The 22,399-nt window shown below is 38.4% G+C and overlaps 1 protein-coding gene and 1 long non-coding RNA gene across 3 annotated transcripts; one reads left to right on the top strand and one right to left on the bottom strand.

The window, feature by feature from the left end:
* Nucleotides 1-1,306: 1,306 nt before the first annotated feature.
* LOC129780018 (uncharacterized) lies at nt 1,307-21,282 on the top strand. Its single transcript, XR_008743813.1, has 3 exons — nt 1,307-1,600; nt 20,234-20,958; nt 21,049-21,282. It is a non-coding gene; the product is annotated as an uncharacterized LOC129780018 (long non-coding RNA).
* LOC129780017 (tRNA-dihydrouridine(20a/20b) synthase [NAD(P)+]-like) lies at nt 15,138-21,867 on the bottom strand. 2 transcript variants are annotated; one of them, XM_055787863.1, is made up of 6 exons: nt 21,760-21,867; nt 21,607-21,701; nt 21,425-21,546; nt 21,295-21,370; nt 20,839-21,233; nt 15,138-15,675 (listed from the first exon to the last, which is right to left on the bottom strand). In XM_055787863.1, exons 1-6 carry the CDS (start codon nt 21,766-21,768, stop codon nt 15,191-15,193), a joined length of 1,182 nt encoding a protein of 393 aa, XP_055643838.1. In that variant the 5' UTR covers nt 21,769-21,867; the 3' UTR covers nt 15,138-15,190. The 2 variants fall into 2 exon arrangements, with proteins under 2 accessions (XP_055643838.1, XP_055643839.1); XM_055787864.1 differs by having other exon boundaries at nt 21,621-21,701; nt 21,760-21,812.
* Between the last annotated feature and the right edge of the window lie 532 nt (nt 21,868-22,399).

Genomic DNA, 22,399 nt, shown 5'->3' with positions numbered 1-22,399 from the left:
TTCACAAGAGGAGCAGGAGTTTCGCATAAAAGTGGGGCTGTGTCCTGAGCACTCACAAAGCAGAGATCCAGGCTACGGCCATTCTGATTGGTAACGTAATTGATTTGCGAGAGAGTGGCTAAGCAGTAGTTGTCCAGCAGGAAAGAAGCGTTGGGATGGAAGGACGATTAACCCAAATCAGGATAAAGGAAGCCGTTGCGAGACTTCTTCCACGAGATTCCTGGAAGATTAAAGTTGCCCATCATGATAACTTCGTCTGTTATTTTGGCGACTTCCAAAACGGAGAAAACTGACTGGCAGTGGATCTCGAAAAGTTCGCGTTCTCGTATTCGGTCAGCAGGAATATACAACGCACATAGATATAGAGTACGGTCGCCAAGTGTGATCCCCGTCCATACCTGCTCTAAGCAAATCCATTTTTGGTTTTCTACAGCTCCCGCCTTGAGTCTGGAGTTCACAGCCACTCACAGCCACCGCAGCCACTCATCGGTATTTCTATCACATCGGAAAACTTCGTAGTCGTAGCCAAATACTTGATGAGAAAGCGTACGTGAGTCTAACCCTACCGTACCTAACCGAGACCGTGAGTACAACGATATCGTAGCATTGGTCAAAGATAGCTAATCGGAAATCGCCGACATTGCTGTTGATACCAGCGACGTTCTGGTAATATGCCATGATCTCCTGGAGACGATTGGCAGATAGTTGGAGTACGAGGTAGAAGTAGTGGATACGACGAGGGCATCGGAGATCGGAACGGCATCAACCCCACCGTCGACGCAAGCGGCGCTATTAATGGGACCGATATCAGGAAGCGAAAAAACTGGTCTGTAATCGTAAAGTTCAGCTACATTCGTTCGCAATCAGTTCATATGGCGAAGGACCGTTCGTTCACTCTTTTGACGTAGAACTACGTCTTTCATTGAGGGTGCTAAATCAGAAAACAGGTCACGTTTTTATGAAATAAAGTGCACGTTAATAACTATTTTTGTTGCGAACGGATTTTGACGATTACAGACTAAACTATTTGGAAATTCCCTAAGATTTGTTTGATATGCTATACAATATAATCCCCTAGTGTGCAAATGGTTAAAATTCATGAAAACAATAAGCGTTTCCATTCTCCAATACATTGGTCCTGCCAATTTGTGAGCTTTTCTACCCGTGCCATAAAAAAAGAGCAACTTATCGACGAGCAACGAAGGAGAAACCGTAAGATTTGAAGTCTCCGTGAACAAAGGAAAAGAAGAAGGACGAAGGGGAATATTTTCCTAGAGTATAAACAGTGGATATCGCTGAGGCAGACTTTCAGTATTGTTCTGTGTTCAAACCAATGAACATCGCTTGTCCTTCCTTGTTTTGCGTCATAAAATGTCTTCGTTTCGAATTGAGCTGTGGACGCGACCAAACCACTCACTCGTTGATGTCTCTGGCATTGCTATCATTGCATCATACTGACGCCATTGCATTAATGTTTTGAGCTACGCAATTGTGTGGGGAATCATCAAGCTAGGCTATCGTCGGCCCACCAAGGAAATAAATGTTCTGGAATTTTGTCAGTGATTTGATTTCGCAAAACTATCTCCACAAAGGATGAGAGGTAAGCTAATCTAGACCGACAATATTAACAGAAAAGGCTTCTGTTGAAAACAGCGCAAAATTATTTGGTGGTGCAAATTATGCAGCCGTGATGATTAATATTATATAAACAAGGAGGGGAGATAGGGGAGATTGCATTTGCGCTAATCTTGATCATAATGAAGCAATGCTACTCTTTTCGAGGTTGTTGTGATTAACAGAAAGAGTTTATTTCGTTTATTTAGTCACCAAGAAAGTAAATGTCATTCTGGAATTTTGTTGTGATTTGGTTTCGCTTGCTAGTAGCAAAATTTTCTTAATTAAGGATGACAGCTGCGCTAATCTTGAGCATGAGAAAGTAATGCAACTTTTTTCGAGGACAGTAATATTAACAGAAGCGTTTCTTTTGAGAATAGTGCTAAATGATGAGGAGTGTTTATTCTAGTAGCTTTAAGCCACCAATATATGGCTCTGTATGTATGCTATGGATTTTTTGGAGTACAAAGAATCGATCCAAAAAATCGGTGAGAAAAAGATCGATCCTCTAAATATCGATCCAAGATAGCCTAATCCTAGTCAAAATGACTTGAAATATGAAACGATTTATTTCAATTTTCATAAATGAAAACCAATGTGTGTTCCTGCTCGAGAATGGATCGTCCAGTTTACGCTGTCTGTTTTGTTTTGTTCATTTTCACCCAAAGAAAGTTCATGCGACAAGAAAAATTGGAAAAGCGGAAAAATATTCGAAAAAATGATTTTCCATATGCTCTACATATCGTATTAGGTGGTGTTAGTCCAATTTAAATTCGCATTGAGTCATATAGCATCGTATTCCGTTTGGGTTGAAGCGAAAATGGAAATGGGTTGAATAAACACTCAGGAAGTATATAATAAAAAACATGTTTTTTTGTGGTGAGAAAAATTGATAGCTGTGGTTGATATTGATAATTATCTTATGGTACATTGGTGAGTTTTTTTTTTATTTCGTCCATACATAGCACAGGAACCTTCCCGTCAAAAACCACAGAGGGCGACTTTCATCTTATCTCATTCTACTTTGGCGTCTTCTATCTTGATACACACCATTCAACGATTAATCACCATGCTTCTGTAATTATCATTCGGTTGTACACATTGGTGGAGTACACAAATAATACCCAACAATCAAACAAAACGGTTCTTGCCAGGGCCACCAAATCATTATCAAAGAGTTTAACGACATAATTCATCAAACTGGTGATGGTTATCATGACATCGAGCATGTGGTCTGGCCTTGGGCGTAGTGCACAAATTACGTAACGCGAGTAGGGGGGGGGAGGGAGTCGAGGTTTCGTTACTTAATGTGACATAGGGGGAAGTGGGGGTTTAGCCGTGATCGTTACGTAACAAAATTCCATTTTCATTCCTGGATAACTCACGTGCCCCTAACTTCGATTCTGAGACCGAAAGAGATGTGTTTCCTGGGCCAAGATGATAAAGCACGTGTTGTAATGAGCAGTAAACACCGCACCTCAGGCACCGCTTAAGGGGGTATTCTAGTGTAGAGGTACGAGTTTCTGACGTTTTTTCGAGCTCCGAAAAAATAAAACAAAGAATATTTGTACTATCTATTATATTGTTATTTTTTCATCTATCTTTTAACAATGGGCCTTATTCCCGAATACACTACACGTGAAAACAATGTGTAGTGAGTACAACCTTATTCCGGATTACACGCCACTGTAAACTTTTGGTAGAATGCATTATCAATACACCGAGTTCATCCACCGATGTTATTCTGGTTTACACTTCACGCTCTCTTTTGTGTTAACAGCGATTCCTCGTGCTCATCATAATCGCTGATCATACACTCTCCCGAAAAGTTGGTATATATGACGAGCTTTTTGGTAAATATTACCAATATTTAGTAAATTTTTGCAATACGAATTCTTCGTACATATTACGCGATAACAATGGTAAACAAATGTAAAATCTGCCAATATAACCCAGTATAAGCAGTCGATTCAACATTGGTTTAACATATACCCAAAACATGTTGGGCCTGATTCTCGAATACGCTTCACGGTGGAAACGAAAAAAACGGTACGCCATTGAAATACGTTTTACGAGTTAGTGAAGTGTCGAAGATAATAATGAGTTTTCAGGCAGAATAGGCACATTTTAAATAAAAAATCATTGATGAAAATTAACTTCTTCGTATCAAACTGGTATTCAATGTGAGTGGAAAACTTTGTTATCTTCATGTGATATAATAACCTCATACAAAAATTTCATCTGAAGATAATTTGATATTATAATGATGAGTTTTATTGGGAAACTAATTTCATATCCAGATGTCGACACCGTACCGTTGTCATCGCGGATATATTTCATTTCGTTTCCACCATGAAGTGTATTCGAGAATCAGGCCCGTTATGTTAACCCAACCTTTATGCATATATTGTTATGAATTTATTGAGCTTTTGTATGCATCTTTATTCATTTATTGAACTATCTAAACTATTTAAATTATTTATTGAACTTTCTGAACTATCGACAGCTGATCCTGCATCGATTGGGTCTGATCCATGGCTACAAATTAGGAAAAAATACACAATTTTTACTACAAATAGCTACGCCAGACTACTCAATTCTCCCAGGACCAGCATGTAATTACTTCTCAGCCAAACACATTCGGGAGATATCACGAAGCTGACGAAACCCAGGCGGCATTAAGTGAGGCTAGCTCAACGCCCCGTTACAACATTGACTTAACGCGCAGAGTCAGTGGATACGGAACCTGCGTCGTGACGAATCCGGAAAACATCCAATTGATTGAACCACCGATCACAATCGTCTGCAAAACGTTTATGAAGTTGTCCTTGACCAAATCCAACAGGATAAAGGTAGAACTAGGACTCGATAGGGCTCGTTTTGTGTATCGAAGTACCCAGATTCCTTATTATTGAAGTAATGTCTTCGCATTCTCCCGCAGCAGACGAGCACAAATCATTGCTATCCAATATGTATCAATATTAATTAAAGAACATAAATTGAATTAATTTTCACGAACATTACTTACCTGTCTCGAATCTTAGTTAATACGTCCTTCTTCTGTGAAGAAATCAATATCGGAAAGTAGTGCCGTGCAACTCAATTAACAACTCGGTAGGTAGGCTAATAAAGTTATATTTACATTTTCTTCGCGGTTGCCTGTAATGACAATCGTAAAAGTTACTAATACCGCGAAGTAAAATGAATCAATCGTTGGTAGGGATGTGTATTGCATCTGACATTCATTTTACAAACGATTGGTAATATTTACAGAAAATATGTACATTCTACTGTTTGCATTACAAAGGATTTGGAAGCTTTTTTTTAGTAATCCATTTTCTGGCCAACACAACTCGAGGATAAACAAAACAAAATACAACTGACGTTTCTCTTACGGTGGATATAGACTAGTGATATATTCATGTGAAGAAATATGATGAGATTTATAGAAATCGCATCAACCGTTTACACTAGCGCGAACTTGTATACTGAATATATACATATTTTCGGTGAATTTATTCACCTGAAGTAGAACTGCATCCAACTTTAGAGATTTCTCACCAGTGAGAAATTCACCAGCGTTTACATATGCCTGAATTTATTCTATTCATAGTGAATATATATACCTTGAGCAAGTGCATCATATATGTTCTCACCCGTTTATATCTATTTTCGTGTGAATAAATTCATCTATAGCTATAGATCTCCCTAATGTAAACGCGCCATTAGAAACGACATTGGAAATGAACACAGGGTCATTTTGATATCCACTCCATTTTCTACACGAAGTTCATTTTTACACTTCACGAAACGGGAATGAGTACAACAAAGTGAAGTGAGATGTAAGCGTAGTGGGAACGTAAGTGTACGTGGATACGGGAATAAGGCCCAATAAAACAAAAATTGAACGGAAAAAAATATTCATGATTAGAATAGCTAAAAGCTGATGAAGTGAGGGGGTTCAAAAAAAAGTTGCGCTATGGCGTACACGATTCCAGCCCTTCTGGTTATCTGAAAAAAATCGAACAGATTCTGAATCAGTAAAGATGCCGCTATCGCATGAACCTCGGACAAGTCAAAAACATGTTTTTTACAAAATGGCGACATAAATCGGTTCAGTATAACTTGAGATCCCGTGGCCGAGAGGTTAGCGTCACACATTATCATGCCGGGAGTTCGGGTTCGATTCCCGTTCTGGGCGGGAGATTTTACGTCAAAGAAATTTCTTCCGACTTGCACTGTGATCACGCGTATTCTAGAGCTAGCCACTCAGAATACATTCAAGGCGTGTTACTTGGCATAGAAATCTCAACTAAGTACTTATACAAAAATTACGCGAATAATGTTACGTACAGACGGCAAATGTTCCACTGGGAACGTTAAAGCCATTCAAGAAGAAGAAGAAGAAGATAACTTGAGATATCGTGTACGCCAGTTTAAAAAAAACTAGTTTCGAGAAAAACGCGTTTGAAGTTTATTTTTATGGCCGTGCCAAGTTAGAAACCGCATCACTAAAATGGCTATAACTCGGTAAATAATGCGATTTTCGAAAACGTTATTCATAGGGTACATTTTTTAATGCCTAAACATCCGAAATATGAAGAAAAACAATTTTATTTTTTTTTTTTAATTTCTAGACTACAATACTGCCCTCATCCGAGTGGTTTGCTTGTCACGTACGGACATTCCAAGACCTTTTGCAAGCAGTGAAATGTAACGACAGGAACTGCTGCATTAAACGAAGGAGTAGTTACTTTTGTGTAGATCAACATCAATTTATACCAGTCCATGTTCTTATCAGTTAAACGCCAGATGGTTTGAAAGCATCAATCCCAACAGATGTGAGCATTAATTTTCCGTCTCGGTTTGTTCAAGATTCTATGAACTTGACGAGAATTCTTCCGAAGTCACTACTTGCATATAAAGAACTTCCGTCTGAACATTTGATTCCGACTTGTGCAGATATCTGATTTTGTTACGATGATGTTATCATTACTTAAAAAAAATTTCTAACGATTTTAAATTTGTGTACAGAATAGCGTTACGTAACATAAGGAGGAGGGGGTTCGTCTTGCGTTACTTTTTGTGACATAGGGGGGGAGGGGGTCCAAAAACCTCATTTTTAGCGTTACGTAATTTGTGCACGACGGCTTGTATAAACTTTCATTCTGCCAGGGCTCATCTATCAGATTCACTCAGGGCACTAGGAAGGCAATCTGACTTACCGGTTAGAGACATCTTAGCTAGTCGCGACCTCAACCTTATGCTTCCTCTTTACCAATTTCTCAAAAGAAATGATATCTCAGTTTGATTCCTTCCCTTCTCATCAAACCGAACTACCTCACTCGGTCCATCCTAATCATGTCCAATTAATCTAGTGTTAGATTTAGTTATTATTAAATTGTTAGTCTTAAATATATAGAAAATAAGGTATATCTTAAGGTGAAATTTGACTTTGTAAACGTTAGATAATGAGTAATTGAGTCTGAGTAATAAACGTTTTTGGAAAAAAAAAAGTCACAGGAGGGTTCTGTCCGAGACACGACCGCATAGTTGACGTAGGATTCTGTTAGGATATCTGTTGATTTTGGATATGTTTCAAGAATCACATCGTTTAACTTTTTGATAATGATTTGGTGGAAAAGGGTCGTTTTGTTCGTTGTTGGGTATTGTTTGTTCACTCCACCAGTGTTTACCGAGTGGTGATGACAGAGGGAGGGATAAACAGTCGTTGAATGATAAACGATACCGAAGTAGAACGAGATTTGATGAAAACCGCTCTCTGTGATCCTTGACGAGATGCCTCCTGTGTTATGTATGGATGAAATAAAGAAAAAAAACTCACGAATGTAATAAGAGATAATTACCAATGCCGAACACAATTATTATTTTTTCTCATCAGTTAAAAGATGTTACTAATATAGAGAAAACTTATTTGAAATGGCAAAGATAATTTTCTTTCATAATTTTTACTCTCTGAGTGTTTATTCAACCCAATGCGAATTTTAATTGGACTAACAACAACTAATACTATATATAGTGAAAATCACTGTTTATAATATTTCATCACTTTTCCAATTTTTCTCGCCGTATAATCTTTCCTTGGGTGAGAATGAACACAACAAAACAGACAGCTTAAACCAAACGAACCGTTCTCGAGCGGAAACACACCTTGATTTTTATTTATGAAAATTGAAATAAATCGTTTCATATTTCAAGTCTTAATGACCAAATTTAAATTTTATTTGCTATAATTAATCGTATCGGTCACCTTACTTGCGATATAAAAATGCCCCCGACTTGCATATATTTGCAATACTGATTTTCCCCGGGCATCTTGGTTTTGATGTCTCTGTTAGGGAACACATTTCGGTAGGAACAAAAGTTCCCCTTACTTTCATGTATTTGCAATGCCGATTTCCCCCAGGCAGTTTGGTTTTGATGTCTCTGTTAGGGAACACATTTCGGTAGGAACAAAAGTTCTTCCTACTTCTTCCTACTTCCTACAGTTAAAAGATGTTACTAATATAGAGAAAACTTATTTGAAATGGCAAAGATAATTTTCTTTCATAATTTTTACTCTCTGAGTGTTTATTCAACCCAATGCGAATTTTAATTGGACTAACAACAACTAATACTATATATAGTGAAAATCACTGTTTATAATATTTCATCACTTTTCCAATTTTTCTCGCCGTATAATCTTTCCTTGGGTGAGAATGAACACAACAAAACAGACAGCTTAAACCAAACGAACCGTTCTCGAGCGGAAACACACCTTGATTTTTATTTATGAAAATTGAAATAAATCGTTTCATATTTCAAGTCTTAATGACCAAATTTAAATTTTATTTGCTATAATTAATCGTATCGGTCACCTTACTTGCGATATAAAAATGCCCCCGACTTGCATATATTTGCAATGCCGATTTCCCCCAGGCAGCTTGGTTTTGATGTCTCTGTTAGGGACCCGCCGCAATTGTCGTCAGTTTCGACCAATCGAAAGTGGGTATTTCCGTTAGGGTAGGGGTTGATATTTTTCAATTGTTCGATAGTTAGTTTCATGACATATATTATTTTCTTCAATATAAAAATTGTTATGGAGTACCGAAATCGATTGACGCAAAAATTTCATCAATCCATCATGAAATGTCTGAGCAATAAGCGTTTAAAATTGGACAATTTTCACGATATGCTCGATTTTCGATTTTCAATTTGTACCACAATATGTTCCCGAAAGACGTAATCCTACGTCAAAATTCATCAAAAATATCCAAAATCGGGAGTTGTATTCTAGCTTCCATCGAAACAATTTGTTTACAGTGATGTAGATTATGCCGTAAAAGCTTCACTGACGAGAAGAAAATCTACAGTCGGGAAATAATTTGGTGAGATCGTTTTTAATTATCAAATGAAATTATTTCAGGTGATTGGCGTGGGATATATTTTTATATGTGAATTGATTGCGTTCATTATTATTTGAAATCTAGTTTTTTCTCATCTATTAATTCGTTTATTTTTATAGGCTCAATTACATAAGATTAAAGGAGCCAAACTCTTAACTATATCTTTAATTATAACAAATCTGTTTTTATATTTTATTGTATTTTTTCACTAAAATGTTATTATGGCTGCCATGTAGAGTAGAAGAATTTTTTAAATTGGTAAAAGTAACTAAAGTTACCGTTGATTTTTGTTCTCTAATGTTAAAACATTTTGATGTAGCGTGAGAGGAAGCAGTTCTTTTCCTTGAATTTGGTTTGGTCTACAAAAGGAAAATGAGTATTAGAAGGAAACAATGACTATGTGGCAATGTGTGCGTATCGGTCACCCGTTTAGTGAAGACCGATTTAGAATATTTTGAAAGTGGAAAAACTTAAGAAGACGAGAATGGACTTAGCGGTGTGTGATGGAGCGTGCGTTCTCACAATTCCATTCTCTTGCTTTACCGAAGAATATTCTAGAGATAGAAAGTTAAAAAGTGAACGAATGCAAATGCAACAGCTGCTGGTCAAGTTATCGTGTATGAGGGGTAGCACAAAGCAAGATGAGTAGATCCCATGATATCTATTATCGAATGAAACATTATATGATATTTAAATCTAAAATTTGGAATTGTTTTTTTGACGTAGGACTACGTCTTTCATTTCTATACCGGGGTGTAAAATCAAAGTTTCGAAAACGAAAGCGTTACGCCGGAGACCGAGATTTTGAGCGTTAATAGCTCCTAAACAACTGAACGAAATGGTATGATAAACACTTCATTCGAAAGATAAAATGTCTACGCGTTATATACTTGTAACTTTTTGATCCAAAAACTTGTTTCAATAGTCTTAAAATTGCTTTCAAAACAGGCTATTGAAATCACCAATCGGTATATAAGCGAGCGGCGCTCGGAAATCCACTCAGTTCTAATTGAACAGCGATTGGAGCATGTTGTCGCTGTAGCGGTGAAGCTCTTTATTTATCATGAAAGCGCGGATGAACGGTGTCACCAAGAGCCTGTTTGTGCACCCTAGGCCAGAAGGGAATCTATCAGGAGGAGAGTGATGCCACAAACGGTTCCCTGGGAAGACATCGCTACACACACATACACGCGCGGCTATTAACAGGTGGTTATCGAGTTGGCATTAACCACTGGTGGGCTTCCAGTATCGAGGAAAATGTGGAAATATCTAATCGTTACTGAAAATAATCTGCCAGTTCCTTTGGGAATTTTCAAAATATATTCATGTGAAAGAGTTTAATTGAATGTTTTCTATCCATGTAACACTGTGACCAAATATGTTTCAATCAAGTGCTATTAACAGGTGGTTATCGAGTTGGCATTAACCACTGGTGGGCTTCCAGTATCGAGGAAAATATGGAAATATCTAATCGTTACTGAAAATAATCTGCCAGTTCCTTTGGGAATTTTCAAAATATATTCATGTGAAAGAGTTTAATTGAATGTTTTCTATCCATGTAACACTGTGACCAAATACATTTGGTTTTGTGGTTTTTCAATCAATCGCAATTAACAGGATAGCTTCAGAAGATTATTCTTCCCCATCAGTAGGATATTTCCGTATCCAATATTGTATGCGCCCGCAATCGATTATTGCTCAGTCGCCGAAAGTTCCAAGCTCAGAGAGTTCATTCCCCTCTAGTTTGCCTTCCAAATTGCCATCGTAAACCACACCTTCTCTCGATTCAATCACACACAAAAAGCATACTTAGGCGATATTCTGGTGGTGAGACACATTCATTTTTCGTGAGGACATCGACAAGACAACATCGTTGCCTAACGTGCTGGAGGAGGTGGACGGCGAAGGATCGACACATACACGCGCAGAACTCTTTCCGTTAGGATGCCATTCAGCATCGAGAAAGTTCCGGAAAGATCTAATCATTGCTGGAAAATAATCTGGCAGTTCCTTTGGGAATTTTCAAAATATATTCATGTGAAAGAGTTTAATTGAAGTTTTCTATCCAGGTTACACTGTGACCAAATATGTTTCAATCAAGTGCTATTAACAGGTGGTTATCGAGTTGGCATTAACCACTGGTGGGCTTCCAGTATCGAGGAAAATGTGGAAATATCTAATCGTTACTGAATATAATCTGCCAGTTCCTTTGGGAATTTTCAAAATATATTCATGTGAAAGAGTTTAATTGAATGTTTTCTATCCATGTTACACTGTGACCAAATATGTTTCAATCAAGTGCTATTAACAGGTGGTTATCGAGTTGGCATTAACCACTGGTGGGCTTCCAGTATCGAGGAAAATGTGGAAATAACTAATCGTTACTGAAAATAATCTGCCAGTTCCTTTGGGAATTTTCAAAATATATTCATGTGAAAGAGTTTAATTGAATGTTTTCTATCCATGTAACACTGTGACCAAATACATTTGGTTTTGTGGTTTTTCAATCAATCGCAATTAACAGGATAGCTTCAGAAGATTATTCTTCCCCATCAGTAGGATATTTCCGTATCCAATATTGTATGCGCCCGCAATCGATTATTGCTCAGTCCCCGAAAGTTCCGAGCTCAGAGAGTTCATTCCCCTCTAGTTTGCCTTCCAAATTGCCATCGTAAACCACACCTTCTCTCGATTCAATCACACACAAGAAGCATACTTAAGCGATATTCTGGTGGTGAGACACATTCATTTTTCGTGAGGACATCGACAAGACAACATCGTTGCCTAACGTGCTGGAGGAGGTGGACGGCGAAGGATCGACACATAAACGCGCAGAACTCTTTCCGTTAGGATGCCATTCAGCATCGGAAAAGTTCCGGAAAGATCTAATCATTGCTGGAAAATAATCTGCCAGTTCCTCTGGGAATTTTCAAAATATATTCATGTGAAAGAGTTTAATTGAATGTTTTCTATCCATGTTACACTGTGACCAAATATGTTTCAATCAAGTGCTATTAACAGGTGGTTATCGAGTTGGCATTAACCACTGGTGGGCTTCCAGTATCGAGGAAAATGTGGAAATATCTAATCGTTACTGAAAATAATCTGCCAGTTCCTTTGGGAATTTTCAAAATATATTCATGTGAAAAAGTTTAATTGAATGTTTTCTATCCATGTAACACTGTGACCAAATACATTTGGTTTTGTGGTTTTTCAATCAATCGCAATTAACAGGATAGCTTCAGAAGATTATTCTTCCCCATCAGTAGGATATTTCCGTATCCAATATTGTATGCGCCCGCAATCGAAAGTTCCGAGCTCAGAGAGTTCATTCCCCTCTAGTTTGCCTTCCAAATTGCCATCGTAAACCACACCTTCTCTCGATTCAATCACACACAAAAAGCATACTTAAGCGATATTCTGGTGGTGAGACACATTCATTTTTCGTGAGGACATCGACAAGACAACATCGTTGCCTAACGTGCTGGAGGAGGTGGACGGCGAAGGATCGACACATACACGCGCAGAACTCTTTCCGTTAGGATGCCATTCAGCATCAGGAAAGTTCCGGAAAGATCTAATCATTGCTGGAAAATAATCTGCCAGTTCCTTTGGGAATTTTCAAAATATATTCATGTGAAAGAGTTTAATTGAATGTTTTCTATCCATGTTACACTGTGACCAAATATGTTTCAATCAAGTGCTATTAACAGGTGGTTATCGAGTTGGCATTAACCACTGGTGGGCTTCCAGTATCGAGGAAAATGTGGAAATATCTAATCGTTACTGAAAATAATCTGCCAGTTCCTTGGGGAATTTTCAAAATATATTCATGTGAAAGAGTTTAATTGAATGTTTTCTATCCATGTAACACTGTGACCAAATACATTTGGTTTTGTGGTTTTTCAATCAATCGCAATTAACAGGATAGCTTCAGAAGATTATTCTTCCCCATCAGTAGGATATTTCCGTATCCAATATTGTATGCGCCCGCAAGCGATTATTGCTCAGTCGCCGAAAGTTCCGAGCTCAGAGAGTTCATTCCCCTCTAGTTTGCCTTCCAAATTGCCATCGTAAACCACACCTTCTCTCGATTCAATCACACACAAAAAGCATACTTAAGCGATATTCTGGTGGTGAGACACATTTATTTTTCGTGAGGACATCGACAAGACAACATCGTTGCCTAACGTGCTGGAGGAGGTGGACGGCAAAGGATCGACACATACACGCGAAGAACTCTTTCCGTTAGGATGCCATTCAGCATCGGGAAAGTTCCGGAAAGATCTAATCATTGCTGGAAAATAATCTGCCAGTTCCTCTGGGAATTTTCAAAATATATTCATGTGAAAGAGTTTAATTGAATGTTTTCTATCCATGTTACACTGTGACCAAATATGTTTCAATCAAGTGCTATTAACAGGTGGTTATCGAGTTGGCATTAACCACTGGTGGGCTTCCAGTATCGAGGAAAATGTGGAAATAACTAATCGTTACTGAAAATAATCTGCCAGTTCCTCTGGGAATTTTCAAAATATATTCATGTGAAAGAGTTTAATTGAATGTTTTCTATCCATGTAACACTGTGACCAAATATGTTTCAATCAAGTGCTATTAACAGATGGTTATCGAGTTAGCATTAACCACTGGTGGGCTTCCAGTATCGAGGAAAATGTGGAAATATCTAATCGTTACTGAAAATAATCTGCCAGTTCCTCTGGGAATTTAAAATTACATTCATGTGAAAGAGTTTATTTTAATGTTTTCTATCCAAGAAACACTGTGACCAAATACATTTGGTTTTGTGATTTTTCAATCAATCGCAATTAACAGGATAGCTTCTGAAGATTATTCTTTCCCATCAGTAGGATATTTCCGTATCCAATATTGGATGCATAAAACCTTGTGGCTCCAACGTAACGCTCTCGTTTTCGAAGTTCTCCAAATATTCATTCATTCAGAATGAATTCAGATTCAACTTCAAACAAATGATCTCTAAATCAACGATAGTCCTACGTCACTCTTGCGGTTATACCATAGATATAACCCACTTCCTGTTTTTTGTTTGGATTCGATATTTTTTATCTGAAATATATCGAATTATATGAATTTTGTAGTAGAGATCAGTTTGTAAATACCCTCGATCATTGAAAGTTTGGGAATGTGAAAAATTGAGGAGTCCATGATGCGTTGAATTGAGAGATAATGAATCACGCACGAAATATATTATAGGTATGTTTTATTGTAGCGAGGTTTTTCAAGTGGTCCATGGTGTCATCTGTCGTCCGGTGTTCGAGAAAATCACAAATTGAATCATCAAATTGATATTCGGCTAGTATTGTAGTTGTGTTTTCCAGGTTACCTTTTCAGGTGGCCCTTGGTACCATCCGTCGTGAGTGTTTAAGAATGCGTAAATTTGAAGGGTCCTATTGAATCGTATAATCTATTTGAAATGAATATGTGAAACATAAAAATATTCATCTGTCTTAAAAATACATCGCTGGTCCATTAGTCGAAATACATTCGATTTCGTAATTCAGTTTCATCAATTGGTTGAGAATCCGCGTTTACAGAATCATATCACTTACCACAGTGAATCCTGGTTATTACCCCTTCCCATTAACAAACTATCCCTTTCATGATAAACGCTAGGGAACAACGCTAGAGGCAACCCTTCTGGCCTTCGGGCGGCGAATATCATACTAACATTCCGTCCCTTCCCCTGGTGACTGTGAGGACGTGGCCGGCGTCGTTATTGATCATTTAAAGCTCGAATCGCCGAAAATTGCACAACGAGAATGATTTGCTAGTCCCAAGTGTCATTCTGCGTGTTCTTTGTGCAATTTGGTTGGTTCAGGTCAATCACGAAGAGCAACTACGAATTGTACAGTCTACCCAAGCTCAAGCTCAAGCTCTTCAAATATAACCAAAATCGGCATGCAACAGATAGCCCAACGGAATCCTACGTCAACTATGCAATCGCGTTTCCGACACAATCCTCCTGTGACTTTTTTTTATAACAAGACTACCAGATAAAATAGCGGGTTCAGGGTCGACGGAAAAAGAATGTGATACAATATAGTCATTGGAAATGAATGTAGTCGATTTTGTATATACGTTAAATTAGAATCAACTTTCTTGATTTATACTTCTATTCATATTGGTCCGATCTATATTTCATTGTCACCGAATAAACCAGCTTCCATAAAATCCGCATCTTCCACGCCATCTTCATTAGCCAAGCTACCAACCACGCTTTGGAAAAAGGTGCCATCTGTGTTCTCGGAGGAGTAACTATCACCTTCGCTGGGCGCATTCACAGTCAAACGCTTCCTCCGTCGGTACATTCCATCGTCGAAGGCACAAACCGTCCTTCTAGGCCGATTGCAAGGCTCTGGATGCAGGTTAAAGTGTTCTGCGAAAAAATCCAACACCTTCTGCTTGTCTTTGGTTAGGTTGTTGAAGATGATACGTTGGCTTTTGGTGAGAAGCGTCTCCGCCATAAAGGTGAGATGATGGTGCATGGCCTGAAACGTAATATCAGCGCCCGCTTCTGCGGTGATGTTGAGCCATTTTTGGATGCACTCGAGGGGTGTTTGTTTGTAGCCCGCGAACAGCGCCGGGTTGGAGAGTATACCACGTGCGGTCATCACCCCTAAACAGTAATACAACACAATTATTTTATCATGATTCAAATTTCTTTTGGTTCTGTTTCGTTTAATCCAACATTTCGAAAATAAGACAGCAAATTACGAATTACATCAATGAGGTACATATCGAGGTGGCGCAGTAGGCGAAGTATATCTGTATTGACAAGCAAAATATCGTGTCGTAATTATTTGTATTCAATATAGAATGTATATGGAAGAAACAAAACAATGTTCGAAGTACTCACGGTCAGTGTTGAAAAAAATAATCTTCGTTTAGCTCAAAAGCTTATATTTTCGGGCTAGGTTGCATTGAAAACCTATATACTCCACACGAAAATCAAAATGACAGATCCAAGCAACCAGTGAATATGAGCAAATGAACTTTTGTTCATCAATATGTTTTGATGTTTATTTTTCCACCCAATGTTATTTTCATCTTGATTATTCAGAATGCCAGAACAGAATTTCATTTTAGCCAAATGAATATCAGCTGTTGTTTACTTTTAACCAGAGGTAGCTGTGTGCGGCTGGATTTTATGTAAGTCGGATTGTACTGATGCTTAAGTCCTTCCAAATCAACGCAGGCAACAAGAAGATTATGATATGTTGTAATCCATTTGACCATCGAGTCTAGGAACAATTGTTATTCAATTGCAATACGGTGTTTAGGGATCGTTCGCGATGCCGTTGTTACCATCTCGCCAAACAAAATCCTACGCGATTTCTTGCAAATATCGTTTCATCGAGCTCTGGCGTTTTTGTTCTCTAAATGATCCAGCCTGACTATTTTTATTTTATTTTTGAATTTTGGCTCAAAATCAATGCCAGAACGAATATCGTTTCGAATGTGAGAAATATCAATTTGTTGCTTTTGATATTCAAAGTATAAATAACAGCGAAGTTATGAACCCCACTCAATGCCGCATTCATTCATTATAGCAAATTTGTTCATGCATCAGCGATATGAACAAAATGAACTCGTTTGTTATTGTCATCAATATAATGAGGGCAGTGTGTTTCGAGCTGAAAAAAAAGACGGGTGGGTAATGTCGGGGACATAACCGGAGTGACGTAGGACTATACAAAGGGAACAGCGTTTGTTAAATATATATTTTAGATATATTGTTTTATTTTCTTCTACGTGAATACCTACCTATCCACCTGAAAAATGGATTAATTTACTGTTTACTCTTTATGAACATGTTGGTGGTTCTGAAAAGAACCTTTTGTATTGTGTTTTTATTAACACTCGATATCCCCATCTTGTTCGGTTAAACCTTCCTGTTTAGCTATTGCGTTTGCCACTCGCCACAGCTTTCACAGCTGGAAAATTTCTTCCCATCCAGCTTGTGACATGTTGTACAGTAAGTTACATTCAATGCGACGTGCCGAAGCACCACTCAGTGTCGCATTGGAGACGATTTTAACCTGCAATTGAACATTTCCGATGACAGTGGTACAGTGTCTACTTTCAATGTGGGGTCATAATTTGGACCCCGAACTCTATGTTTACAAAAATGTTCAACTAAATATGTCGAATTACAGGTCCGTCCAATTAGCTAAATGTCTAGCTAAATATAAATTACTGTACTTTCAATCTAGAAGCAATTTAAGAATTGGTGAAAATTGAATAATCGGGAAAGTCCCCAACCATCAATAAGCTCAGCACAACTGCCAAATTCTCATACTCATCATATCCTGGCAAACAATATATAGACAAACTTTTTCCTTCTTCTACCTGCTGCCGTTTTGCGATTGCGTTTGCCACTCGCTGAAACTAGTTGTTGCTTTGATGAGCGCCGAACCGAAGCTGCTCTGTTCCTGATGCGGATTTTCTGATTGTCGTGAGCAGCTTTGCAAGCCAACTTGAGCACTCCGACGGCCAAACCTCTCTAATCGCTGTTAGGTATACTGGTGCTCCGGCATCAATCCGTTCGGCCTAGTTACCCTTGCGGAGCAATCAGTGAATGCGACCAACAGGGAACTGGAGACCTGCACGGTTCGAGTGAGACTTTGCCTTTCCCTTCACTTGTCCTCCTTTGTTACGTCCACACGTCCACGTTGCTGCTTGTTTTCTTTTTATGATGTGATGCGATGCGATGTTAAACGATGCCGTACAACCACACGGGTTTACGGTTTGAAAGAAAATAAGATATTTTTTTGGGGTCCGCGTGTTTTATACTCTAGCGGTACACACTCACAGGATAGAGACAAATCGGCAGACTCAGCCAAAGTGGCGAGCGTTAAAAGGCAGCGATGGCAAAAAAATACATTAGAGGCGAATGAACTGCAAAGTTAAAGCCTTTTAAAAACAAAGAAGAAGAAGAAGAAAAATACATTCATTACGATTTGTTCGCTCGTTGGATTCACATGCAGGCTAAAAAGGGTCCTTTTCAGGATCACAAAATTATCTTTGATCTAAAGAGTTTATTGTTTTGTTATCACTCGATATCCCCATCTTGTTCAGTTAAACCTTCCTGTTTAGCGATTTGTTGCCACTCGCCACAGCTTGCACAGTTTGAAAATTTCTTCCCATCCAGCTTTGTGACATGTTGTACAGTAAATTACATTCAATGCGACGTGCCGAAGCACCACTCAGTGTCGCATTGGAGGCGATTTTAACCTTTAATTGAACATTTCCGTTGACAGTGGTACAGTGTCGACTTTCAATGTGGGGTCATAATTTCGATCTCTATGTTTACTAAAATGTCCAACTAAATATGTCACATTACTGGTCCGTCCAATTAGCTAAATGTCGAACTAATTGTAAATTACTGTACAATTTAAGAATTGGTGAAAATTGAATAATCAGGAAAGTCCCCAACTATCAATAAGCTCAGAACAACTGCCAAATTCACATACTCATCAGATCCTGGCAAACAAAATATGAAAAAATCAATTTGTGTTTTATTATTGTTTTGAATATTATTTTAGAAAGCATTGAACTGTATTTCGTAAACTCCTTTTTGAAAGGTTTAATGGCCCTGATAAGCGCCGTGTTTTATGGAATGGTTCAAATTTAGAAAATTTAGTACTCGTGGTTTTAAAAAAAATTGGATTTGCCACCAGAGCAGATTGTATAAAGAACAAACTTTTTTCTTCTGCTACCAGCTGCCGTTTTGCGATTGCGTTTGCCACTCGCCACTCGCTGCAATTGCCTGTTGTCTTGATGTCCACCGAACCGAATGTGTTCTGTTCCGAATGCGGGTTTTCTTATCGTCGTGAGCAGCTTTGCCAGCTAACTCGATCACTTCGGCGGCTGAAACTATATAACGCCGGCTAGGTGGACTGGTGCACTGGTACTAACGCGCTCGGCCTAGCTACCCTTGCGGGGAACTCCACACCAACACGGTTCGAGCTAGATTTTGCCTTTCCCTTCACTTTTCCTCCTTTGCCATGTCCACACATGGCTGCTTGGGTTGGTTTGTTGATGTGTTGTGATGCGAACCGATGTGGTGTACGGTTTGAATGAGAATGATCGTTACGCCAGCGGAGCGAGGATTTTAAGCTGACTGGATGGCTCGAGTATTACGCATGTGTGAGACTGCGACCAATGTTTCGTTCATTTTTTTTCTTTTTCCTTTCCAATCGTGCTTCATTCTATTTCGCTGCTGCTCTGGTTGCCCGTTTTGGTCGGTTCGATTTGAGGAGCACAAAATGGACCAATCAAAAATGGGCACATAGTGCATTTGGACAATGCTTGATATTTCACAATTATTCAATTATTTATCTCAAGAAAAATGAAATGTTATTCGTTATGATAGATGCGTAGATATATTTCCTATCAATTGATGCAAAAACCTTTGCGATCTATTGAGAAATGCTCGAGTTATAAGCGTTCCAAATCTTGCATTTTTTCCTACTTGTTCAGTGCTTAGATTTCCATTTCACCCCCTATATCTTCCGGTTAGACGTAGTCCTACGTCAAAAGTCATTTACACTGAAATAAAATCATATTCGTTACTCGTGAATATTTGTTGCTATTCTAAGACACTGCTCACGGTTGCATGATGATTTAAGCCAAAATTCTCATGAAATCATTCAACTGTATGTTTTTTAACAGATGACATCTGTATTGTGGCTTATTCCGATTATTTATGTGATAAAAAGGTCCAAAGAGCAATCGTATGCTTAGTTCACGAAAGCAGTAACATTTTCGGGGAAATTTTGATTAATTGGCGATTATTCTCTCACAACATACACACCGACACTGAGAGCCTTCGAAACATCAACTTCGTAACGTTAAAATAATGAAACTTCGCTTGTTTCTATGAACGTGGGGAAGTGAAAGTGGCACATGGAAATATCACTTTATCTGTCTTTTTCGACGTGATTTCACGAATATTCACTACTGGCTATCACATTAGCCTTATATTCATCAGGAGCTCTAAAAAAATGTACGTTTTTGATTGATAAATTACTTTCTGAAAATAGCATTTTCACATGGATGCGGTGGGCAATCAAAGATAAACCCAACGACTGACGTCACTATTTGAGAAATAGTTATGGCAGCGCATGCTATGTCGCTCGAAACTCTACCATCTTCATTACCTTTTTTTCCAGGACATTGGAATTACATAGAACGATGTAAACAATCATGATTGCTATGGCAACGAACGACCGCTTTTAGCATTGGTTGTAAATGAAACACTCAAACGCAAAATGGAACCAGAAAAATCAAGTTCCAATTTTTTATCTATCAAAAACCCCCAAGACGATTTGATTCAACAGCGAATTGTGGATATTCGAAGACAGTTAGATCATACATACAAAATTTTCGTTGATGCGAAAGAGGAGTTATCCAACATTTCGTTCGAAAACCTTAGTGAGAAGCTGAATGTAGAAACGGTGAACATTCTTCAACCGGAAGAACTCGTCGTTGGAGCTAATAAAGAAATCGACATTGCTAAATCATTGGAAAAGCTGAACGAAATGACAAACACCAAAAATAATTTACAGCTCGAGAAAATTCCAGAGCTTGATAAATTCTTCCGAGTGATGATCGATTTGAAGGAAGGAATAAAGAAAATCAATATGCACCAGGAATCTATCAGCAAATTGAACGCCGATATCGATTCATTTACGGAATCTGTTCATAAACGCAATCTTGACGAGTATTTTTCGAAATGTTCGATAAACAACGAATGAATTTGTGCCGTAATACTCACCATCACATTTAGTAACTTCATGCATCGCATCAGCATCCTCGAGGCTAAATATATCACCGTTTGCTACCACAGGAATGGACAAACTGTTCTTGATCTCCCTCAGCGCATCCTTATTCACAGGTACGTTAGTCTTCTCAGTGGGTGTCCTCCCGTGTACCGTTAGAAATGTTATCCCACAAGCTTCTAATTGACGACACATATCAATTGTAGATTCCCATGATTTTTGTAACAGCCGTACCTTCACCGAAACGCTGAATGAATTTGGTAGATTTCTCCGGGCCGTGGCCAGCATATCAGCGATCAACTCGGGCGTTTTAAGTAAAGCACTTCCGTATCCATCGGACATCGCCCAGCGCTGAGGACATCCACAGTTTAGGTCTACTCCATCAACATATCTATTGAAACATGTAATAAACAATTTTGAAAATCGCACTTTACTTTGAGTTCAATATTTACGGATACGCCATTTCGGTTGCCGAAAGAAAATCTACAGAATTGTTCGCCGCGAATTGCACGATCACGGGGGTGTCATCTGAAGAAAGGTGATTAGATTAGGCATAACACGCTGACAAAATTGGTATCATACCGTTATTAGTTGAGAACTCATTGAGTCTCGCCTTCTGACTTTGGCAGAAAGAGTCAGCCATTATCATACTGGTGAAAGTGAGATCAGTTCCGTAGGAGCGCACCAGATTACGAAATTCCAATCTTGAAAAATTTGAGATAAACAGTTTAGTCGAACACGATCATTCAATTCAGCTGCCTTACTTGCTATATCTTACCATCGGCGCGCATATTTTCAAATATGAGTTGTTTCGTCGTGCGTCATCAAACAGCGCACGGATATTAGTTTTTGGCTTAATCTGAAAATTAAACAATTTTAAATAAACTTTATTTGTTTGATTAACTTAGATGAAATACCTCGTCCATGATCCTGAAACCTGTTTCTGAACCGGAGTAGCAACACGTTTGTTATTTTGGCAATACATTCATTTTGTTTTGTTATCAAACAAACCCGCGTGATTTTGACATTCAATGGAAATTGTAAGGTTCTCCAGCCCTACACTGCATTACACCAATATGTGTACAAGCTGTATCTAATTACAGTAATTTACATTTAATGCGACTGTCAGCTTATTGGATAGACCTGTAATGCGTCGAAACTGTACCACTCTCATCGCCAATGTCCAATTACAGGTCATAATCGCGTCTAATGCGACACTGAGTGGTGCCTCGGCATGTCGCATTAAATGTAAATTACTGGATTTTATTTTTGTTGATTATTGTTGCCAGATTTTGCTGTTCATGCCTACAGTTTTCTTTATCAAATGTATTCACATTGCATCTAAAAACCATACGTACAGCCATTACTCGAATAGATATTCCCCTTTATTTTGCGTGGCAAGTGATATGAGATAGCAGAATTTATCGCTTTATTCTGGAAGTCGCCTTATTCTTAACGTAGGACTACGTCTTGGATTTCTAACGGGTCTTTCATTAAAACATGTGAACATTTTTTTTCAATAAAACACAGGTTTTTTTGAGATACTGAGTTCAAATT

Source organism: Toxorhynchites rutilus, chromosome 3 (genome assembly GCF_029784135.1).
Source record: "Toxorhynchites rutilus septentrionalis strain SRP chromosome 3, ASM2978413v1, whole genome shotgun sequence".
NCBI lineage: Eukaryota > Metazoa > Arthropoda > Insecta > Diptera > Culicidae > Toxorhynchites > Toxorhynchites rutilus.
Note: the sequence above shows the minus strand (reverse complement) of the source record. Positions and strands in the feature narration are given on the sequence as shown.

Coding starts and splice junctions, on each gene's coding strand:
- LOC129780017 (XM_055787863.1), bottom strand. Junction 21,234..21,294: donor GCAACCGAAATGGCGTATCC/GTAAATATTGAA, acceptor ATGTTTCAATAG/ATATGTTGATGGAGTAGACC. Junction 15,676..20,838: donor TGAAGTTACTAAATGTGATG/GTGAGTATTACG, acceptor ATTACTGTTTAG/GGGTGATGACCGCACGTGGT.